Below are 18874 nucleotides of genomic sequence, written 5' to 3'. Positions count from 1 at the left end.
CTGTATACTGTATATAAGAATCCAGACAGGGCTTCTCATGAAAGCTTCAGCTGCTTTAAGGTGTATGCATGATTTCCCCCACAGCGTTTACCATTTCTACAGAAAAGTATGGCCAGTAAAATAGGCTGCTGAGGCACTATGGCCACTGCAATTGTTAGAGGGGGATAATAAAACCTTTCAGCACTGAACTGTGAGCCACAATTCTATATTTTTGGGATGAGTTGGATTGGCGTTTGTGATCCAGAACTGTTCATCCAACATCAGTACCTCACTAATGTTACTGTGGCTGAATGCAGTCAAATCCAGACAGTACCAGCATCTGGTCTAAAGATGATTAGAGACTGTTACTGCAGCAAACGTGGGACATCCTCCGCTGTACCCTTTACACTTGTATAAAAACAAGAGTGTGTGTGCATGTGTGTATTAAGGCTGCAAGGCATGTCACAGTTGCAGGATGTAGCATCAGAATGACAATATGATATTTTATTCATATTGTGAAGCCTGTGTGTGTGTGTGTATGTGTATGTGTGTGGTATATATATATATATATACACACACACACACACACACAAATAGTAGCTTACTTGTGTCTGCTTCTGTATGTTAGCAACATTAATTTCCCCCGACACTGGAATCCAGGACTGGCAGAGTGTTCCCTGGAGGGCTGACATGTTAAAGATAGGACAGAAATAGAGCAAGAGGCTTGAACACTGCACACAGACACTTAATGTAGTGCAGTGAAAGAGAGTGCAAGAGAGACCAAGAGAGATGTGTTTGCCTGCTACTATGGACAGTGTGTGGTGTGTTGAAGAAGTGTGTGTCTGATTTTCGTTCATTGATTTCATTTGGGAGGGAGCTCAACAAGGGAGAGGGGAGAATCAATGCCAAGTTATCAGCAAAGAATAAACAATAACTCCCTGCCACTGGCTTCCTCTGTCAGAGAGAATCTAGTCCCGGAGTGAGGGAGAGAAGTGAAGCGCTGAAAAATAAAATGCACACAACTAAAAGCACAATCAAGGTTACTGGATTTGGTTTAATTCACATTGGAAAGACATTAGACCAGGCCATATGGATGCAGTTGAGGGCCTGCTAGCTAATGCTGATCAATTTTGACTCTCTATCAGTGTAGCAGGCTTTAAGCATGCGCTGAAGTTTCGAGCTGTGCACTGGGCCTGAAATATTCACACTCCCCTGCAGCCTCCAGGATCCGGACGCTCTGCTGTTTGCCACACTTTGTTTTGTTTGTTGGTTTGTTGGTGCTGTTTTGCTAGTATGACTCCAGGCTTAGATAAAGCCCAGGCATTTACAGTTTATGGAGCACACTTTCAGCTATGTGTGTGTGTTTGTTAGTGTGTATGTGTGTTTGTGAGTCTGTAACTGCCAGTCTGCATCTGTTTGTGTTTGTCCTCGGGCTGTCACGATTACTCAATTATCATTTACATTTATAGCATTTGGCAGATGTGCGTAAATGTTACTAAGGTAGGCAAAAGTACAATCCAAGTCCCGCCCAAGGACTTATTTGTATAGTATGGTGTTTTTGAGTTGGTGGCCATGTGGAGAGCAGTGGTGTTACTCACGACACTGTAATCAATATACAGTGTTTCCATTAAATGTATTAAAATTGCTACCACTGTTGCATCGGAATGTTCTGCAATGCCAAGAAATCCTGATTACACATCTCAGCAGCAGGCTTTTATTTTGAAACAACAGATACAGGAAGAAGAGGGAAGAGAGAAATGTATAGATTAAATGTGGCTAGCGTTATGTTTGATAAACTTAACAGTTGAGAAGAACATTTGTGAAGTAACATAAAGCCCATTGCACAGTAGATCACATGTGCCTGGAAATCTAGAAAGAGAAAAGCAGAAAGTATTTTGGTAAACAAATGCTAAGGCCATGTTTTCTTAGCTATCAGTATTCTTCCTATTTCCGACTGTCCCCTAATTCTGGCCATTGCCGTATATGGTGCAATTCCGCTCTCTCGCTCCTCGCCAATCGCATTGGGTAAAATGATAAAACATACGATCAAGCCCTAGTAGGGCATTTAAACATCAGTATTGCACGAAATCACATATCTAAACAATATTTAAATATCTCTAACAGTGTTGTAATTCTTTGTGGGCAAAACTGCATGTGGAACACAACACATTTCCATTTCGTGACAGATATTTCCCTCAGTGTAAAAGTTAGCTTACCGGTTAGCTTCCTTTTCTCTGAGGGGAAAATCTACCGCCATTGTAATCTTTACATGTAGAGTACGAATACTAACACAGGACAAACATGATCTCATTGTGAACCTCTCAAAACCACTGAATGTGGTAGCAGTTGTCTTGTTTGACTGTCACAAGCAGGGGAGGTGGCCGAAGTTAGGGGACACCAATAATCTTAGCAGCATTGGCACCTACTTACACAAAAACGTCTTTATATAAAAACATATATACTGTCAAAGTCAAGCAAGTCTTGGACATTAATCTACACATATTTGACTCCTGAAAAATGTTGATTTGAGTGAGTAAAGTCCTTTTATTTATTTACAGTTAGCTAAGATTTCCAATATTGTAATTAAAGTGGCCGGAAGTTGGGGTAATTCGCTAAAGTTAGTATCCTAGCCCTGTACAGCTCATAAATTTCAACTCCACAATAAACATTTTATGAAAAAGGTAGTAAACTGATACCAAACACAATAAAGCCACTGTCCACTCATTTTTAATGCAAAGGAATAAGCATTTAATCAATATATATTCACTAAAGCAATTTAATAGTATGTGAAAGCCTAAAAAAATCAGTGGTGGACAGAAGTAGAGCCTGTGTGTCACGTCTAGAACTTTTGCCAAAGTTGCTAGTAAGGTGTAGCTTACCCTAAAGTAATTTTTAAGACAGAAAGTATCAGCTAACTCAGAGACATGTCAGAGAAAATGTAAAATATTTCATTACAAACATCTCCTTGCAACTTCTTAGTGAACAAAACAAACAAATATTACAAATCACATTTACAGTGGAATTATTACAAGTGAGATGCATTACGTAACTTATCTCCATCAACTAAACCAACTATATTTTTATATCATTATACCTTTTCCTATCACATTGCATTGAGACACTATAGGGGTTGTAAAACGAACCTCAAAATGCTAATCTGAATGAATGCAGTCAAATCATCAAAACAATGATATAACATCTAGTGTAAATCCTAGTCATATAGGTAGAGGCTGTTCCTGCTGGTCACAGCCCTCAGTAAAGTTGTAAACGCAGGCTAAGCATAGTGCAGGTTCTGTAGCAGGTGCTTTAGCTGGTGTTTAGCTAATGTCTCAGGACTAAGATAAATGAGACGAAACAGAACGGCCATTGAGACTCTGTCTCCCGTGTTTATCTCTGTTCTCTGTACTGATCTGTCTCATGCCAGTATCAGGCCGATAATACAGAGGAACTCGGCACGGATCAAACAGAAAACACTTCACAGAGCCGGCCATTTTTCAAGAGGTTTTGTTCACAGTTCTCTTGGTCCCTTAAGAGCTCCCCAACTCTCTCAAGTTACTCTTCTTCCTTTTTTCTTTTCTTGTGCCTCTCTTTTTTATCCCCTGGCTCTCAAAGTACTGTTTTGTTGTGTTTATCAAATGTAGTGACGGTCTGTCTCTGTCTCTCTTTCTCTCTCCAGTTTAAGGGTCAAGCTAACCTCCATGTTTTTGAAGACTGGTGTGGATCCTCTGTTGCTCAGCTCAGAAAAAACCTCCACTTTCCTCTCTTTCCTCATGTGAGTATAGCTTTAACAGCCTGGGTTTTGTTTGTGAGGTGTGTTTATTTGTGTGTTTGTAAAGGAGCACAGGATTTAATCATGACATCACTTTACACCACATCCATAGTGCCCTCCTGGTAAAAATAAACAAATAAGCTTCAAATAAAGATTACATTTTTATTCATATTATGAAGGAGCCATCAAAAGAATGAGCAGCAAAGAATGTTATTTACAGCCTCTTTTGCTGATATTTACTAGCGGGTGCCAATATTTGTGGGCAGTGTAGATTGAAACACTCACCAGTAGCCCTCTTAGCGAATCATTGACTTGATTATCTTCTTATTGCTGTAGGTCAGTTTTAGTACTGAGACTGAGACAGATCCGATAACAGCATAATAACACTGCATCAAATATAACAGCCTTTATGGATTTATCAGTAAAAGACATTCTCTCTGTCTCTGTCTCTCTCTCTCACTCACTCACTCTTTTTCTCTCTTATCTCTCTGTCACTCTCCCTCCTCTTACTCTTTTTAATCTTTATCCCTCTTTCTCTTACTAGCTCTTTTCTCTCATTATCTACCCTGATCTTTCAATCTCAACTCTCGGGTCAGCTAAGTAGTTTGTTTGGGCAGTTTTTTTGTCTAATGTGTTTTGTTATTTTATTTATTTATTTATATATTTTTAGTGAATATAGAACTACAAGTTTTACAGAAAAGACATTAAAATACATTTAAGATAGAAATGTAATATAACATGCATCTACAAATGTTTGGATATAAATTACATTTAATGCTGTGTTTTTTCTTGTAACTTTTTAATTGAATTTGTACAATAAATTTGGCAAGTGTTATGTAGCTAATTTAGGGACCAAAGTTTTGTTCATTTGGAAAAAAATCCCTGAAACTGAAAGTTCAAACCTTGACATTGAACTTTGAAAAATATAAAATATATGTATTAATTAATTAATTCAGTCATGTATTGTCTGAAACCACTTATCCAGTTTGGGGTTGCGGTGGGTTCGGAGCTTACCCAGAATCACTGGGCGCAAGGTGGGAACACAATTTGGAGGGGGCGCCAGTCCTTTGCAGGGCGACACACACTTTCTTGCACACACTGACACTTATGGAGACTGTTGAGTAGCCGATCAACCATCCAATGTATGGTTTTGGACTATCGGAGGAAACCAGATCACCCGGAGGAAACCCACGCGGACACAGGGAGAACACACCAAACTCTCACAGACAGTCACCTGGAGTGGGGCTCAAACCCACAACCCCAGGACCCTGGAGCTGTGTGACAGCCCTCAGTACTAGTATGCTGCCATTTATAACAATGTATTTAAAATTAAATTGATCGTAGGACAAGTTTTTGTCTGTTTAAGTAGATGTTTGATTCAATTCTAGAATTATTTTGAATAGATAATAATAGATCATAATTACACAGCGTTTTATTTACATGCATCTTTGTTAGTGTCAAAACACAGAAAGCAGCTGCACTATCCTTTAATGTGGAACGGGAAATCCAATTAAGGAGCTGTGGAAAAAGGAGTTGACTTCACCAATGTTAACATTTCTTATCTGTGCGCTGGAGTCAGCAGCTGGTCTTGATGCAGCAGATGCCATTGCCAGTAAAGTGCTGGAAAAATAAATGTGGCTGTAACTACACAGTCTGGCAGAGTTTATCAATCTTAAACTGTGATTGGTGCCGAATGTTGTCAGAAAGAGCTTACTATTCAGAAATTTGTCACTAAAGTCAATGTTTTACTCTGAATATTGTTCATGGCGTATAGAGTGTTAAGTGATATTTCTCATAGTCAACACTGAGGAAGGTCTTCCTCCTTCTTTATGCTGTCAGTCATTATGCCACGCCTTTCTCAGCTGATGACCCGCCTCCGACGCCAGAACAGGGTCAAAAGTCTGAAACTGAAAAACAATTATCTGAAATTGAAAAAAGACCTGTAACTAAAAAATGAAATTTTTATTTGTTTATTCAAAATAATGCCAGAATTAAATCAAAATTCTATTAATTAAATCAAATTCTATTTAAACTACAAAAATAAAATCTTTCTCCTCTTATTTAAATTTTTAATTCATTGTTTTATTTTTTTCTCAGTTCAATCTTAAGACTTGAAAACTGTTTCTTTTTCAAATGAGATTTTTTTCCCTAGATTACCTCCATAGTGTATGTCATATTTTCCCCTCAGTGGAATATGTATTAACATATTTTCCGTTTATTATTATTATTATTATTATTATTATTTTCCACAGTGATTTTTTTCTTGCTTCCCCAGACAAGAACCATAGTGAAGAAACTGGCTGTTGCTCCAAAATGGAAGAACTATGGCTTGAGGATTTTTGGATACATTCATCCATACAAAGACGGTAATCAGTTCTGTACACTACACACCCACTTATTCATACACACACACACACACACACACACACACACACACTCTATACAGTCAACCTACACACCTGTGCCCTTTTAGAGCATTCAGATCTCTGCCCATGACCAATGTATTAGTGAAAGCAGCTGCTGCTGGGCTTTTGAGCTGCTGCTCAATACATCAACATTCCAGCCTTTACACCCTACACTCTCACACCTGCACCATCTCCCAACTTCACACACATATTCTGTATGAATTTATAGTCTTACTCCCACACCTGGACACTCACACAATGGCCAGGGGAATATTCGTAATATAGTCCTGACTGTCTGTCTTTTTACCTTATTTCCATGTGCTACATTCTATCTTTAAATATAGCTTACATTCTGCCCTTTGGTATTTCATAAGACATAGACATGGACAGACCTTGGAATGAAATCCCTATAAATAAAGATATATTAAGAATGTTTTTACTAAAGGTGCAGTAATTCGCTTTCTGCAGTGTTTCTTCTTTATGCTTTGAAAAATACGTTATACTGCTACCCGAATATATCATAGATTATATATCAAATGCCTTTATCTATTGCCACCCTCGTGTGGGGGAACCGCTCTATGGAACATGAACAGGTTCATTCAAAGTCCTGAATTTATTGACATAAAAAGACTGCTACTTTTTAGAGGTAAAATGACTTGTTGCCCTTTAACATACGGAGTTCTTATGACACTAGCGATATCATCTTCAAATATATCCTGTCCATATCTCACCTTTGCTAGGGGATTTCCAGTTTGCGGTGGCGTCTGATGATAACTCTGAGTTCTGGCTGAGCTCAGATGAGAGTCCACTCAATGCCAGGCTGCTGGTGTACGTGGGGCAGGTTAGTGTTTCACCACGCAAGCACACAATGTGTTTAAGATTACAATAACTTTACATATTGATCTAGCTGTTTTGTTTTTGCAGAACACAATACCACACGTAAATATTTGTGACAATAATATCTTGGGAATAATGCCAAAGTCCACACATTAAATCCATTTGTTATGATTTCAGCACTGATCAGCGCCTAACCCTTCAGCCTCTTTTATGAAGTATGTGTTTTTACCAAAAGTCATTACCAAAGTGAATACGTCTTATTTCAAGATATTACACGCATTTAAAGTGTTTTATTCTCATTTCATTCAAAGTTAACAAGTATTTTTTCTCCTGAATTATTCTTGAAGCATCATTTCTTTACAAAATCCGATCATTTCACTAAAAAGATACATGTAGAAATACCATAATGAACATATTTGAAATGTTTTATAAATAGGCCGTTTTAAGTTTTACTGAGGAATTATTCATCAGCAGATGTTTCTTGTGGAGTTCCACTAGAGTCACTGTAAGGAAACATGCTCTTTTCTTTGTGCATGTTACTCTGTGATAGAGGCATCATGAAACATGAACTACATTTCTGTAGCTGAAACAAGGATTGTCGGTCTAAAATGCGTCTTTGATTCACATATAAACTCAGACAATAAAGTGGCTTTTTAATCACTGAAACATTGCTAAAGTACAACTGTTTTCTCTCAGACTGGTGCAGAAATTTGTCCATGTGTTTGTTGTCAGCAGAACTGATTAGTCAAATGTATTCTGAATGGCTTTGAACATCCTTTACATTTACTTTACTACTACAGCACAGCTCCTAACACAAACAAAACATATCAGTTCTGTTTTGAGAACCCTCCACTGGCTGTCTGATTTGTTTAGGATAGATTTTAAAAATTTTAATATATTTTCCATTTTCTTATATGGTTTATCTATTGTTTACCTCACCGATTCCAGTCTGTTAAAGAACATTTTCAGCTTAAAAATGTCTTGAGTTAGAAGCAATCTCCTCGTAGCTTTGGTGTTAAAATGAAGAAACAGAATTTAGACAAACATCTGGGGTTATTGTAAACGTGTGTTTCATTGTTTGGGGAAGTGTTTCTCTGTAGTACAAACCCTGAGCTGGGTGTTTAATGCCACAGAATATGTCATGTTCTCTCCTAGAATGTCCTTCCTAAGATCAGTGAGTTTACTCACACACAACAGGTAATTGCTAATCCATCACCTCCCCAAACACGCAACCTAATCCCCTGACTTTCCTCACTTCCTCCCGTACTTAAAGGAACAGTCTGTCATTTTTACAGCTAAATGTTTATAAAAGGAATGATTTAGATATATTTTTTTATGTTTTCTGAACAAAGTGCCACTTCTATTTGTGAAACAAATTGCTTTGCACTTTATGCTCCAGAGAGTAGGTCAGTTTTGCGGGGCCATGTTTAAAATAGGAATAGTATGGAACATCTGGCACATACTGTCTGCTAGGTTTCGATTTAATGGCTGCTTCATAAAATGAGGAAAAATCATTGGAGAAAATAATTTTAATCCTCCTTTAGTAACAGATCAGTGCAATTCATTCAGAGATGACCGAACACCAAACTAAATGTGTGGTATGCTAAATAGGGCCAGTGTGATGTGCAATTAACTGAGTAATTAAATTTGAATTGATTTAATTAAGAAGAGGCACATTTCAGAGCTAATGAAGGCCAATTCATATGAACCTTATATCTCAACCGTGTGGTACTCACAGTTCTGACATTTCTTTATGGACATGAGAAGCTTGATTATATCACAGAGCGCCTGAATGTTTCTGTTCATAATGACTGCAGCCACACTAAAGCCTGCCCATGGTTGGGTTTGCCTTTCAGCAGCAGTGAGATTTTACAGATTCTGGGTTCTCTGGCAGTGAGAAAGTAAACATCACATTTCATCTCCTGCTGTTCCACCAGAGGGCCCGTGTTAGTTTAAATGGAGATAAAGTGTTGAAATCTGTAAAAGTGAGATTGTCAGTATCAATGCATGACAGAATGTACTTCACCAGCCCCGGCTGTGACTGAAATGAAAGATACAGAGAGGACAAGCCACAGAACACTTCTTTTGTGTTAGGAGGGTTATACATACGTCAGCTGTAAGCTTTTGATTTCTCAGGAAATTAATCTTTTCATAGGAGATTACATTTGATTTTAATTTAATTTACATGATTTATATATATATATATATATATATATATATATATATATATATATATATATATATATATATATATATATATATCATCTAGTATTTTAGATGAGGTTTTAGATGAAGTGTTGGTATTTAGTGGCTGTGTTTTTTAAACTAGTGGAGAGTGTAAAGTACACTACATTCACATTATGTAGGTTACAGATTTGATATGGAATGCTAACATCTTAAGGTTGGACAATGGAAGTGAAACACCTGTCATTGTAGTGTGGGAGATTTCATGGCTAAATTGGAGCAGCCTGATGGACAATCTTCATTAATTGCACATTGCACCAGTAAGACCATGTGCATCCAATGGTTCAAACATTGTGTCCTGAAGGTGCCGTGTATGAGGACGACAATGCACCAATACACACAGCAAGACTGGTGAAAGATTGGTTTGATGAACATGAAAGTGAAGTTGAACATCTCCCATGGCCTGCACAGTCACCAGATCTAAATATTATTGAGCCACTTTGGGGTGTTTTGGAGGAGCGAGTCAGGAAACATTTTCCTCCACCAGCATCACGTAGTGACCTGGCCACTATCCTGCAAGAAGAATGGCTTAAAATCCCTCTGACCACTGTGCAGGACTTGTACATGTCATTCCCAAGGCGAATTGACGCTGTACTGGCCACAAACTGAGGCCCTACACCATACTAAGTTCACCTCTTTCTCTCTCTATTGATAACTCAAGTGTATCTCCTTTTTCCCTGGTTCGTAATCTGGGTGTCATCCTTGACTCAACACTTAACTCCATAAATGTTTACCTCCATGCCCTGCTGACTCTAGTATTTCTTTGCTAATTCATGAATACAGAAGTGGCTAGTGAACTTTCCTTTAAGCTCCACTCTGACCGTTGTCTCCATGGTCACAGCAGGGACATGTCCAATGGGAGGCCAAGGGTCTCTTCATGATGGAATAGCATTAGCATGGGTGTTGCCCTTTGTGGTCTTTTCCTTGTGTGTGTTGCTTTAATTAAATTGTACGGCTAGCAGCTAATCGTTAATTAAATTTCCCTCTGTGATAGGGCCTGGTGAGTTGAGGTAAGCAGAAAAATATACAAGGAAACATAGGTGGTATGGAGTACAATTAGCTACCCAGCCACTAGCCTGTGTGTGTGAAAGAAGCAGGGACAGTGTATTGATTCTTTCTTGGCTGGGAAATCTTAGCACACCTACACCCTCTCTCTCCCTCTCTCTCTCTCTCTCTCTCTCTCACACACACACACACACACACACACACACTCACACATAACTGAACATTCGATATCCTGCCATGGAGGTGTGTGATCGATTGGTAAGACGAGGTGGCATGTGGCCCTTTGTCTCAGTGAATAATTGCAGCCTGTCCAGAATTCAGAGTGATTTCCTGTAGGCCACAAAGCTGATGGACTAGTTTCACTGCTCAGAGAGAGAGAGAGAGATAGAGAGAGAGAAAGAGAGAGAGAGAGAAAGAGACTCTGAGGGTCCCCACATTGAGGGGCAGCTACTAGAGTGGAGGCAGAGCCCTGAAACGGACAGTTGTCTGGAGGGCTTACGTCTCAATAGACTGGTCTCTGTTTAAAATAGCATGGCTGCCGGGCTGAACACGCTTTTCTATTCTGCCAGCTCTCCTCTACGTAAAGGAAGAATGAAGTGGGAACAAAAAAGACAGGGGTTACAGAAGGAGAGGGAGTGAAAGAGAGAGATAGACTGTGAAAGGACTGAAATTTCACATATATAATGGCTCTCTGGCTCTATTGCTTCCCCATTCTCCACGTCTGCCCCTTTCCATTTATGCAGGATTCAGGGTCGCGCTGGACTGAAATGAGTTTTCTTAGGGTAAATCCCACATTTGGAGGTGGTTCACATCACTCAGAAAATGCAGGAAATGCCAAAGGTAGCCGTAGCTGTCCATTTTTTCCGTTTACAGAAATATTTGTGGTTTGATGTGAGAGAGGGAGTGAGAGGTCGGTATGCTTACACCTCACACGCTGCATTTCTGACCGTCACTGCCTTGAAGTCGCAGTAGGGAGCTGAATTAAATGCCCTGTTTGTTGTGATGTATGACCAGCCCTGACAGATTCTGACCTTAAAGCAATAGTTTGACCAAAAACGAGGAAAAAATATAAAAAACGGCAGGTCTGCCCTTAGTCCTTTGCCTTTATTTATTCAATCAGCCAAAATATGATGCCTGGTTTCATCACCCCTATGGGAGGTTTCAGACTGGAGCGTGTCTCATCAAACCTTACTCTCCGGGGTTGGATGAGTGACTAAACAGAAGGCATCATTGACACAGACTGATCGGTGGATGCTCTTTGGCTTAGTTGCCAAAGAAGCATGTTGCGCAGGCTATAACGTTCAGACACAGGGCTCATTATACCATAGATAACAACACAAAGGTGTCACCTGAACACTCTCTAAAGCTGCCAAAGAGCCTGCTTCAAAGCCGGCTTTCTCTAACCTCATGAAAATATACATACTGGCCGTCAAAGTTCCCAGCCATTTCCAAACCCACACACACACAAACGCCCCATCAGAAGAGCATTAACTAGCAAAACACACACACATGCACACTTTGTAGGCAGTAGGCATAAACATATACCCGTGATCCAGCCAAAGCTAATTACATTTACTGCCAAATACAGCTCTGTCTCTAGCCAGGATTAAAGCTGGACTGTTGATGTTGTGTGTGTGTGTTTGTGAGAACCATGCCTCCTGCTCTCGGCGAGACCTTCAGTACATTTCCACCTGCACAAAAATATTTATCATCTACCAGAGGATCAAAACATCCCTGCTGACTGCGGAGGCCACTCCAAGCTCACAGTAAAAACTTCCATACACTCAACTGGAGAGCAAAACTTCACTAAGGTCAATGTGGAAAAGATACATAGCTCTCACACACTCTGCCTCCATTTGAGAGCTTTAAGAGGGGCTTCTATGACGAGTGCATACTGCTCCCACTCACCCACCCACACACAAAGGTGTGCATGAAGCAGAATATTATTCAAATGTAATTTGGTGTTTTCCGTGCTCTAATACACTTCATTCAACCAATCAACTAATCATCAGCCCCTTCATGAGTTCAAAAGTGTGGCAGAACACAGCTTGGAACCAAATTCAAAGCTTTTGCCTAAAGGTTCATTCAAAACACACATTTACACAACCATCAGTAGATCTGCAGTTTGATTCCTGGTGATGCCTGGTGGCCATTGGCTGGTGTTAGCAGCAGTTCGAAAAGAAGTGGTAGTCAGCTTGTGATTGTGTGTGAAAGAGGGATTTAACACCTAGTAGATGACATTTCCCAACATTTCCCATTATCTCTACAGAAATGTCTTCCTATATCTCAAATATAGGGGCGTGTCTGATATGGGCTCTTTAAAGGACCATTCTTTGAATAGATTTCACATGATGCCAAAAGAGGTTCCCCTCTAAAGCTCTTCTTGGTACCTTTACTTTTAAGTATGCACTTGTGCAACCGTGAGTTGTTTCCAACAGCTTTGATTCAGAGGAGAATTCTAATGTAAACAAAGGCTGGCCTGCTGTGGTGAGGTCTCAGGGCTTCTATTCTGGATCGGTGGCGGCAGGGCTCTAATTAGAGGTGCAGTAGCAGAGTCCCACAGAGGAAATCAGCAGTCTCTCAGCAACAGCAGGCCACTGAGGGCACTGTGCGGAAGCACGTGAATGGAGCCACGGGAACAGAGGCTCTTTTGTGACTTTGGACCAGTCGTTTTATACTCTCTCTCTCTCTCTCTCTCTCTCTCTCTCTCTCTCTCCCACCTCAGTCTCAGATTCACTTCCCCCCCTGTCTCTCACTGTCATTCCCCCTATTCTCTTTATCTTACTCTTTCTATATGTTCTCTGCAACCCTCTCTATTTCTCTCTTTCTCTTTCTCACTCTCATTATTTATCTTTCTCATTATTGCTGCCTCTTGATCTGTCAGCTCCACTGAACACACAGGAGCACTAATGTGGTTCTACAGTTTCAGACTGCAGTCCACCTCTTTGTCTGCATACTTTCTTATCCCTATTTCACCCCTAGCTCTTCATTGGTCAGAAGGACCCCCACGGAGCAAGTAACTGCTGTGAATGATCCACTCATACCAGCTCAACACACACTAACACATACACACCACAACATCAGTGACACTGTAGCACTGAGTATGATCCACCTCCCAAATCATACCTGCTCTGAGGTGGGATCCTGACCATTGTGGAGCAGGGTGACGTGGGGATTAGAAAGTAAGCAGAGAAAACAGGTGGACTGCAGTCTTTAGTTGTAGAACTACAAATGCTCCTGTATGGTCAGTGATGCTGATAAAATGGACAATGAGTGTAGATACAAGGTAGGCGTTCCTAATCCAGTGATCAGCCAGTGTTTATATCTGCTCTCTTTTCACCTCTCTATCACTCTTTCTTTATCCTTTTAATTCTGCTTGCTGTTAATCTGTTACTCCCTCCTTTTGATTTATGTCCATCTTTCTCTCTACTTTTCACTCTCTCTCTCTTGCTCTTGCAATCACTCACTTTATCTCTCTCTCTCACTCTCTCTCGCTCTCCCCTGAATCAGTCCTTCTATCTTTATCTGTCTCTCCCAGCTCTCTCCTCTCCACCTTTGTCTCGCCTCCATTCGATCTCTCTCGCCCTCTCTCACTGCTTCTGTTTCTCTTCTGGTGTGTTGGATTGTATCTTTGTGTCTCTTTGCTGAGGCAGTCTGAACTCTCTGGAGAACGGTCTGTTCTAAGAAACCGAGTGTGTGTTTGTGTGTTCCTCTTTGTTGCACTGACAGGTGCGGTAATTACACATTTCACATTGCCTCTAAATGAACTCGGCACACAGCTCAGTGTGAGAGAGAGGAGCTTGCTGGTGCAGTGCTCAGCATGTCAGCTGCGTATCATAGGCTTGTTGTGTCCTGTGTTTCAGTTAGAGATTAAAACTACAGGCCTTACAACACACACCTACACACCACATCGTTCACATTATACATTTGACCTGCTCATAATTAAAATACGAATGACTGTCACAGAAAACAGGGGTGTGTGACTTAATTACACGAATAAATGCCCTAAATGTTTATATTTACTCATAAGATTTCATATACGGGAAACCAGTGTGCGTTTGCTTGTTTGTTTCAGTTGGGGTCTGAGTGGACAGCTCCAGGGGAATTCACCAAGTTCAGGTCTCAGTCCTCCAAGTCTGTCCAGTAAGTACACACACACACACACACACACACACACACACACACACACACACACATATATATATAACCGGAGTTCCCAGAGGAAAAGCATGCAGACACGGAGAGAACACACCAAACTCAGCTACAGATACTCACCCAGAACGGTGCCTGAACCTACAACCGTAGGACCCTGGGGATGCTATACCTGTTATGCCACTGTGCCACCCTATAATTTCTGTTTTTTCTCTTCTTCTTCTTGCTCTAAAAAAGCAGTTAAATATGTCAGTGTTTCAGGATCCAGCTCTTACCTTGCTGGGCACATATAACACATGTAAATGTACAAAAAGAATACATGAGAAAAAATAAACTAGAAAATTGTGTTATATCCCAACACACATATTGCCCATTAGAGCACAGTTTACACATCATTATATTAACTGTGTTACCCTGAACTGTAATCATCATTGTGTCTTGTGTCTGACTCCTGTGCCTTGGCCATTTTTTCACGTGTCCTCTGTGCCAGTGCACCTGGACACGCTGATGTTGTGATGCTGTGGCTTAGTTCACTTGCTCCTGACTGGGCTGGCAATTAGAGGAAATGGGCTTTTCTTTGTGTGACACTGCACTGCCTTTAATCACTTCCTCCGTCAGGAAATGAATCTGAGGAAGCCGGCTAATGATGGTTTGCTTTGTGATACAGGACAGTACAGTGGGTGCCATTACTTGTACATTGGTAATTTAGCTGTCTTTATATCATTTACTACTATCTTCTTTATCAGTGGATATCCAGGCAGGCTGTGAACGCATCAGGAGCTCTGTAAAACAGAATAAAAACACAGGAAAGTAGCGTTTGCATTCACATCATTTGGTAGCAGGACTTGTTGCTACCGGAGGCGAATTTGTTAGGAGTTGTGCGGTAGGACTCTATAATGTTGTATAATGGTGTGCTTGCAGGTAAACTAATATAATTCTTTATTACAATAATGTGTACTTCAGTAAATCTTGAGGTGATACACTGTCCTTGTGTTAAAGATTACATAAAGCTAAGTCTCTAATGAGCAGAGATTTTATTAAAAGCACTTTCAAAAATTAATCTTTTAAAGCATTAGCAAACTGATTTGTGATCTGACCTTGGTCTGGGCCACTTCCGATGGAGCATAAGCTAATGGCAGCATGCTGTTGCTCAATGCAGAGTGGACGAGGGCTTAATTCTCTGGAGATCCAGCTCAACATGTTTGTCTAAAGCTTGCTAATCTTGTGGATCCATCTGCTTATTAAAGGGCACAGAAAGTACATTTCTGTGGTATGGTTTGTTCCCACTGAGGTCCACTCATGATGTTTGTATCGTGAAGGTTGTATCCAGTATATCGTCACTGTCCAATGAATATCATGTATCTAGGATTTTATTCCAAATAATTTTGGAGCATTTTTCTAGGCCAATTGGTCATGACATTTGACCATGACATGTGACTGCTCTGTGTTCAAATGATGTAGTCAACTAAAAATGGATATACATGTTTTTCATTGGACAGTGATAATATGTAAATGACTTCAGTTCTGATTGGCATTGCAGTGAGTGTTTGATTCAGTTATATAAATAACTATGAGATCAGGTACTGATGTAGGGTGTTAGATCTGTTCACCAGTACCGTTCCAGCCGATTTCAAAGGTGTGGGATGAAGCTCCATCTCTCCAGAGAATGTAGGTCCGCTGCTCCAATATATTATATATTATAAAAACATATATAGAGAGTATCTGTAAATGCATTTTAGAGCGAGAAATGTTTTTAACAATATATTCATTTGTGCATATATTAAGTGAGGATGATACATTTTGAAACAAAGCTAATTTAAAAAATATAATCGAATGATTTCATTGAAAATATAAGAAATCTTAATTTCCATTATAATGGTTTTTGGCCAGAACAACCTCACTTTAAACAGGTTTGTGAGTACTTCAAAATGGATAAATTATTGATAACGTTAGGTTTATGTAAACAGGAATTATGTAAACAGACATATTATTAAAATCTGTCACAGCACTCGAGTTATATCCCATGAGATTTGGTTGCATTCAGCAACACTCACATTTAAGTCCAATACATTATTCACTCTGTGTACATTCTGATTAGAATCCTCATACCCCCACTACTCCACCCCTTTTTCTCCTAAGGTAGGGCTGAGAAGATATGACTAAATGCTGGAAGACCTTCACCTCACACTTCACTCAGTGATCACAATGGGACACTTTCTAACATGCACACTCAAGTTTTGGGAATGCTCCACAAGGTACTGCTATTTAGTGCTTCACATCAATGACACTTTGTGTGCCTCTTATTTTTGCCATGAGTCAAGGACAGCTAGAAGGCAGACAGATGTGATAACATGTTGTATTTTGATCATTTGTAGTTAATGTTCATTTTATATCAACATGGTTCTTGTAGTATTTTAACTCAAATGTTTATAGAAATAACTGGAAATTATCCAATAATGATACATGGGACCTGGAGGTTGGGGGTTCAAGTCCCACTCCGAGTGTCTGTGAAGAGTTTGGTGTGCTCTCCCTGTGTCTGCGTGGGTTTCCTCCGAGTGCTCCGGTTTCCTCCCATGGTCCAAAAACACATATTGGTAGGTGGATTTGGCGACTCAAAAAGTGTCCATAGGTGTGAGTGTGTGTCGCCTTGTGAAGGACTGGTGCCCCCTCGAGGATGTGTTCCTGCCTTGCACCGAGCAATTCCTGATAGGTTCCGGATCCATGAATGAATGAATGAATTATAAATATTTGTAGAGTATAGTCACTTAGAGTACTGGTGAAGTCCACAGGAGATACAATGTCCTAACATGTCATATAATCAATTATATAATTAGGAAGTGTGACTAAAATTAAATGTATATTTAAAACTAGTAAAATAGCAGCAGCAACAGTCAGGATTCAGCACTGAAGGAGTCACTACAAAAGTGCAGCCAAATAATAACGTCTGTTTCAAATTTCTTATACACGCTTCAATTTCCTGCAGGGGCATAAAGGTTAATGTCTTAATTAGCTTTGAGCTAATGTAATGCTAGAATCCTATAGTGGTAATTTATTTATTCATTCATTATCTGTAACCTCTTATCCAGTTCAGGGTCACAGTGGGTTCAGAGCCTACCTGGAATCATTGGGCGCAAGGCAGGAACACACCCTGGAGGGGGCGCCAGTCCTTCACAGGGCAACACATACACACACACACACACACACACACACACACACACATTAAGTCACATACTCACACCTACGGACACTTTTGAGTCGCCAATCCACCTACCAACATGTGTTTTTGGACTGTGGGAGGAAACCGGAGCACCCGGAGGAAACCCACGCAGACACGGGGAGAAAACACCAACTCCTCACAGTTATTTATTTATTTATTTATTTATTTATTTATTTATTTATTTAATGTATTTACTTCATTTTTAATGAGTTTTGACATTTATGATGCAAACAGAAAACTATGCTAATAGATACAACTGGTCATTTCATTATGTTTCAGTAACCTACAGTTACAAAGTCCAGCTCAGTAATTTAGCATTTTAAACAGAAAGCCTGAGGACACTGTTAGACTGGGTTTATCTCAAGACCTGTTAATGCAGAAATACAACAAAATACAAATGTGTTTGTAATGCTTTTGCTATGTTTTAGCTATATGCTAATATACTTCCTGTAACAGTGTCAACACACTCCTACGCTACACCTTCTGCCCCAGAACTTTTCATTGGATTTTACTGAATAGTCACCAGTAAAGACTATTCATCTGTGAATCACAGAATAAAGGCATACAGGGATAAAACTATTGTAATATCATCGCTGCCTGAGGCAGCCTCTTCAATCACTGACCTGTTAGAAGGAGTAACGGGTTCTAGTTAGTAAGATAGAAAAGTATAGCTCCTAAGGGATGATGGATTTATTACACCCAACTGGAGGTTAGCATCTGACTGTGGTTTAGCATGAGCTAGTGTACTGCTCCCATCATATTTCCTTCCCCAGTGAAAACAATGATTGATCTGTCAAGAGCAGTGTAGAGAACAGAGCAAGAGGCCGTTGATGGGAATTTCAATGGCTCTGTCCATCACAGCACTGAGCTCCATTTGCTACAATAATGAGAGAGCTCTGCACCCTGAGCGGAAATAAAGAAGGAAGGAGAGAGAGAGAGAGGGAGTGAGACCTGAAGAGACAGGGAGAGAAAGAGATGTGACAGAACTATGACAGTAGTTCAAGAGAGTTATTATGTAACATAATTTAACAGTGGGGACTCTCTCAGCTGCCTGTTACAGTGTGTGAGAGCACCCAGCGAAGGTCCTGCACATATTAGTTTGTTCTCTCTCTCTCTCTCTCTCTCTCTCTCTCTCTCTCTCTTTCTCTCCCCTCTCTGTGCATTGACTATCCTTAAACCTGGCTTTGTCATCCATTGATCTTGATAGCTGATGCTGTATATAGGTATCCAGCAAATCCGGATGTTCTCACAGCCAGTGCCTATGAC

At 40.1% G+C, this 18874-nt stretch overlaps 1 protein-coding gene across 1 annotated transcript in view; it reads left to right on the top strand.

Moving 5' to 3' along the window:
* Positions 1–18874, top strand: part of b4galnt4a (beta-1,4-N-acetyl-galactosaminyl transferase 4a) — a 170375-nt gene that overhangs the window by 104444 nt on the left and 47057 nt on the right. The window contains exons 4-7 of the mRNA XM_066668549.1: positions 3656–3751; positions 6024–6114; positions 6894–6994; positions 14315–14382. Of these exons, the coding sequence (XP_066524646.1) occupies positions 3656–3751; positions 6024–6114; positions 6894–6994; positions 14315–14382 (356 nt within the window). The remainder of the gene's footprint in view (positions 1–3655; positions 3752–6023; positions 6115–6893; positions 6995–14314; positions 14383–18874) is intronic.

The sequence above is a fragment of the Hoplias malabaricus genome, chromosome 4 (assembly GCF_029633855.1).
Source record: "Hoplias malabaricus isolate fHopMal1 chromosome 4, fHopMal1.hap1, whole genome shotgun sequence".
Lineage (NCBI taxonomy): Eukaryota > Metazoa > Chordata > Actinopteri > Characiformes > Erythrinidae > Hoplias > Hoplias malabaricus.
The sequence above is the reverse complement of the archived record's forward strand: the minus strand, read 5'-3'. Positions and strand labels throughout refer to the sequence as shown.